Source organism: Haliotis rubra, unplaced genomic scaffold (assembly GCF_003918875.1).
Source record: "Haliotis rubra isolate DU_JTF1 unplaced genomic scaffold, ASM391887v1 Scf352, whole genome shotgun sequence".
NCBI lineage: Eukaryota > Metazoa > Mollusca > Gastropoda > Lepetellida > Haliotidae > Haliotis > Haliotis rubra.
The window spans coordinates 1,053,620-1,059,738 of record NW_025767027.1 but is presented as its reverse complement, the minus strand read 5'-3'; the positions used below and the strand labels follow the sequence as shown (position 1 = coordinate 1,059,738).

Here is a 6,119-nt window from a genome sequence, read left to right as displayed (position 1 = left end):
ACTACAGGGATGGGATACCAGTCTATAAAGTCAAGGACATGGCTGAGGATCCAATCACAGGTACATTTTATGCGAGTGAACTTCAGAAAGTCTATAAGTCTGCAGACACCATGTTATGCTGAGACACAGGAGACATAAGCACATTAATGATTATGAAAATCCGCCGCCGCGGACGCAATTACCCCCGCCGCCGCTGCCACAGACACAGACGCAATTACCACCGCCACAATTACCGCCGCCGCAGACACAATTACCGTCGCCGCCGCAATTACCACCCCTGCCGCATAACTCAATGTATAAGCAACAGCGAAACCACAATCAATTCAATGATAAAGAACATTTCAAGTTTACCATCCCCTCTAATGCAGTTGTGGTGGGCCCTACTGGCAGTGGCAAATCGATGTTTGTCTACAACCTTCTCACACATGGAAGTATACAGCCAGCACCTAATCACATTGTCTGGTGCTACACCCAATGGCAACTCCTGTACCAGGTGATCAGTGAACAGTTGCCCCATGTGAAGTTTGTGAAAGGAATTCCCTACGATGTACTCGACGATACCTACTTGGATGCCAGAAATAACAACATGATGGTGTTGGATGATATGATGTCTGAAGCTAAGGATGACAAACGCATTTCTAAGCTATTTACTCGAACCTCTCATCATAAGAATGTCATTATCTTCCTACTATTACAAAATCTGTTTCCACGAGGGAAACAGTCACGTGACATAGCTCTGAATTCTCACTATGTGACTCTATTCAACTCACCTGTAGATAGATTACAAGTTCAATTGTTTGCCAGACGTATCTACCCCAACAATGTAGATAGGTTTATGTCAGTCTATGAGACAGCTGTGCAAAAACTCTATGGCAATCTGACTGTTGATCTACGACCTACCACTCTTGAATTAGAGAGATTACAACCTAATATACTAACTAATGCTGACGTACCCTCGGCCTCAAGGATAATAAAAGACCTACCAAGTCCCCCACCAGAATCAAGACACATGGAGGCAGGGAGCACATCTATAAAAGAGGAGCAGCCTGAACCACCTAATCATTTGACTCCAGACACTCAGATAGATAACATCTCCAAGCTGGTTGAGAATACTGTGGCCTCAGAAGACGAAAACATGCCCTCCTGTGACGACTGTGGTATTGTATTTGAAAACAACCATGACCTTCAACGTCATGTGAGGACCTGGTGCCCGGAAAATGGTGGGGAGCCTCTGCAGAAGCGAGCTAAGGTGGATGCAGCTGATGATACTAAGAATGATATCCTGCGTCCAGTAGAGACAGGTACTAAAGTGAAAGGCATTGAATACATGTGGGAACAAACTTTGAAAGCTTGTAAGGAGGACATCTGGAAGAAAAAGGAGGACTTTCAGGATAAAGGAAAGGTTGAGTTGAGTTGAGTTGAGCTTTACGTCACATCGGCATTTTTCCAGCCATATAGTGACGAGAACAAGTTTGCATTAGTAAATATTGTAAGTACATACTCGGAATGAGTTTTATTTCAAAGACATTTATTGATTACATTGTCATTCAAAAGCAGAAAAAAGTCATAGCATCAAATTTAAAAGCAGGCGGATTGTTACATTTCATAGTTACAATTTATGGTTGTTACATTTCACAGTTACAATTTATGATACAGATCAACTTCCCTCAGGTAGTTCAGTATCAGATGGGCGCTCACGCGTGAGAACAGATCTTTTAGGTTTGTTGCATCATAATGTGAGTCCCTTGCAGGCGATAAGTCCACGCATTCAAGCAGGATATGCTTGACGGTGAACACCTCATCGCAAGAGACACACATGGGGGGTCCATCTCCATCCGTTTTCAGCAGATAGTCATGTGTAAATCGACTGTGGCCAATACGACATCGTCGTAAAATTACCTCATCGCGTCTTGACTGACAACCCAAGTAGGTATAACCGATTGTTGGCTTCAATTCATGGAGTTTGTTTCTTCCTACTTGAGTGTCCCACCTTTTTTGCATCAGGTCCCGAGTATAGCTTTTGATAGTGGGTTTGTAGTCACTGTATGGGATTAGCAGTGGAGATAGGGGCTTTCGAGAGCTGCTTTTGCTGCAGCATCGGCCTTAGTGTTACCTGCTATGCCGACGTGACCCGGCAACCAGCAGAGGATGATGTCATATTGGCCAGTAGAAAGGTCGTTGTACAGTTCTAATATGTCCAGGATGATTGGGTGACTTGAAGTCACATTTAGAAGTGCTTGAAGGCAGGATAATGAATCTGTAAATACGATGAAGTTTTTGGACTGATTTTGCTGTTGAATGTAGGTCAAAGCTGAGAAGATAGCTTTGGCTTCAGCGGTGAAAATTGAACTGTTGTCAGGGATCCTAGAGGAGACAGTCTTGGCTCCAATGACTGTAGCGCTGGCAACTTGGCCATCGTCCTTGGATCCGTCTGTGAAAATGGATCTGTGAGTGTTATACTTAGAACGTAACTGGTTGTATTCCTGTTGGAACACCAGGGATTTGTTTCCGACTTTTGAGTTTGGTGAGGGTAAGATCGACCTGTGGTTTCACCATTTGCCATGGTGGTGAGGATAGAAGTCGGTATGGTGCAATGATGTCGAGATCAATTTTAGCTGCAGTTATGTGTGGTTTGATCCTGATTCCAAGTGGTGGAACCAGGCTTGGCAGTTTAGGAAATAAGTTTTCATAGAGAGGGTTGAAAACACAATTGTATGCTGGATTGGACTCATTTGAACGTAATTTAGTGATATACTGCAGTGAGAGTTTAATGCGGCGTTGTTCAAGGGAAGGTTCATTGGCCTCTGCATATAGACTGTCTACCGGAGAGGTCCTAAAAGCTCCCAGGCAGAGCCTCAGTCCTTGGTGGTGGATAGAGTCTAATTTTTCTAAATTGCTTTTGCAGGCTCCACCGTAGACAATGGAGCCATAATCTAGTTTACTGCGAACTAATGATCTGTACAAGTGAAGGAGGGTGGTCTGATCCCCTCCCCACTCTGTATTTGAAACTACTTTTAGCAAGTCTAGAGCCTTCAAGCACTTTGTTTTCAAATATTTTATGTGTGGTAAGAATGTCAGGTGGCGGTCGAATATGAGTCCAAGGAATTTGGCCTCTTCTACTACCTTGATGGGAGTACCATCTAAAGTTAGGTCTGGATCCTTGTGTGGTTTGTATTTACGACAAAAGTGAATACAATTTGTTTTGGATTTTGAAAACTTAAAACCATTTTCATTGGCCCATTTTTGGATTTTGTTAAGGCAGAGTTGTAGCTGCCTTTCTATTGCATGCATGTTCTTACCACGACATGAGATATTGAAGTCATCCACGAAAAGGGACCCATCAACGCAACTGTTCAGGACGTTAGTGAGGCTGTTAATTTTGATGCTAAAAAAGTGTGACAGACAGGATGCTGCCTTGGGGGACGCCCTGATCTTGGTGGAAATAGTCAGACAGTGTGGAACCCACCCGAACTTGAAATTGTCTCTTATTTAAAAACCGAGATATGAATTGGGGTAATCTACCCCTCAATCCAAACTCGTGTAAATCTTTTAGGATACCATGTTTCCATGTTGTATCATATGCTTTTTCTAAGTCGAAAAAGATAGATACTGCATGTTGTTTGTTGACAATGGAGTTTTTGATAAATGATTCCAGACGCACCAGATGGTCAATGGTACTTCGGTTTTTTCGGAAACCACATTGGAGGTCACTGAGGAGGTTATTGGTCTCCAGGTACCAGATTAATCGATTGTTGACCATGCGCTCCATGGTTTTGCAAACGCAGCTAGTTAGTGATATAGGACGGTAGTTTGAGGGATCAGTATGATCGCGACCGGGTTTTGGTATAGGGATGATGATGGCATTGTGCCACGAAGGGGGGGGAAGTGTCCGGATGTCCAGATGTCATCAAATATATTTAGGAGTGTTTCCAGGCCTATGTCAGGGAGGTGTTTCAGAAGCTGATAATGGATTTCATCAGCTCCTGCCGCAGTGTCGTGAGCCTGTCCTAGGGCAGTACGTTATTCATGGAGGGAAAACGTTTCGTTGTAATCCTCCCCATTATCAGAGTTAAAATTGACTGGTTTCTTTTCTTGTTGGGTTTGATATTTCTGGAACTGAGGGTTATAATTTGATGAGGAGGAGTGGTTTGCCAAAGTTTCGCCGAGTTTGTTTGCAATTTCTGATTTATTTGTTAGAAGGGAGTCACCATCTTTCAGGTGGTGGACTCCTGATTTTGACCCTTTGACCTTTTGAATCATGTTCCACACCTTGGACATGGGTGTGCGGGAGTTGATTTTTGACACATATTTCCTCCATGAGCGGCGTTTAGTTTGTTTGAAGGTACGTTTTGCCCTGGCATTTGTCATTTTAACAGCATTCAGGTTATGCACTGTAGGATGTTGTCGGAAATATTTTTCCGCCTTCTTCCTATTTTTCCTAGCTTGTTTGCAGTTTGTATCAAACCATGGTTTGCGTATGTGCGGGTTTGCAGAGGACTTAGGAATAGTTTTGTCTCCGATGGCATTTAGGGCGTCTGAAAATAGTTCCATGGGGTCAGGAACATTTCTGAAGTTGTCCGGCTTAAGTTTTTCTGAACATAGGGTTTGGAATAAAGGCCAGTTGGCCTTAGTAAAATTCCATCTTGTTGATGGTGGTTCATCCGTGGGGTTGATAGGAGTAAGAATTGTTGGGAAGTGGTCGCTTCCACAAAGGTCGTCATGGACCGACCATTCAAACTCATTTAAAAGATTAGAATCTGTAAGGGATAGATCGAGAGCAGAGTATGATCGAGTGGCAGGATGGAGGTAGGTGTTTGATCCATCGTTGAAGATGCATACATCATTATTGGAGAGAAACTCTTCAAGGATCTTCCCCTTACTATTTGTATCATTACTACCCCATAGGGGGTTATGGCCGTTGAAGTCGCCCATGATTATGCAGGGCTTTGGGAGTTGATCGTATAAGTTCTGAAGGTCTGATAGGCGGACAGTTGAGGTAGGAGGGAGATAGAGGGAACATAGTGTAAACCCTATGTTCAGAGTTATGCGGACAGCAACAGTTTGTAGGTTGGTGTTTAGTGGAACAAGGAAAGAGTGAACGATGGGTTGAGAAGAAACTGCGGAAATGCTGGCAAACTACCTTTCTTGATAGACTTGCGATAGCCATTCGTTATGCCAGCTATTTTGGATATGGACCCCTCTTCAAGCCTATATTGGAGAAAATCACAGCCATGGACCCTGACATGGACCCCAAAGAAATGGATGCTAAAATCACTCAGTGGATGAAACCTATCGTAAAAGATATTCTCTCCCATGTGGACTTGAGCCAGGCTGAAGATTTAGAACTTGTTGACATGTCTGAGCATGATGATACAGATGATGATGAACTGTGAACTCTTCTACACAAATTTGCATCTATGTATTATATAAATATATGATGTCTCTGTTGTATTACTTGTATGCACACTGTAGTTATGTGTATGTATAACCTTATAACATGTATAGTCATGAACATAAATAATAAAGGATGTAAATAAAGTATATGGTTGATTTATATGTTCTGTCACCAATGAGCTTCACTTGATACTGAGAAAATTTGTTCCTCAAAGATAAAACACAACTCGTAGAATTAAGTCAACCCATTTTATTTCATGAATAACACAACATGATAATCATGCAAGCTATTTACATCATAAATCAAAATGGTCAATGGACATGGATTCATACAAGTATTTATTCACATGAAGATGGTTATAACATGAAAACAGATACAAAGGCTTGTTTGCCTTTACACAGTCATTATGCCAATATTTTTAAAACACAAAATATATTCTATATAATCAAACTGTACATGAGCAAATATGACAATCTTACACTTGTTGTTCAAACTTGCATCCCATATTTACATTCTCCAGTTAAAGTTAGCTTTGTTGACAAGCTATGTTCTGCTTGTAACACATAGACACAGACATTCCCATCTGAGAAAAAGGGTATGAAATGGTTTACTGAGATTTGATCCTGCAGTGACCATGGGCAAGAGTGGAAATACCATCTGTTAGAACATATCATTTGTCATCAAACGGTGAGAGGCTAATTTTGTTGATGGAGGCAGTGTACAG

The 6,119-nt window shown here is 42.0% G+C and overlaps 1 protein-coding gene across 1 annotated transcript; it reads left to right on the top strand.

Moving 5' to 3' along the window:
* Positions 1–631: 631 nt before the first annotated feature.
* On the top strand, positions 632–5,455 carry LOC124285104. Its single transcript, XM_046721259.1, has 2 exons — positions 632–1,402; positions 5,094–5,455. The coding sequence occupies exons 1-2, from the start codon at positions 836–838 to the stop codon at positions 5,391–5,393; spliced, it is 867 nt and encodes a 288-aa protein (XP_046577215.1). The 5' UTR covers positions 632–835; the 3' UTR covers positions 5,394–5,455.
* The last annotated feature ends 664 nt before the right edge of the window (positions 5,456–6,119 follow it).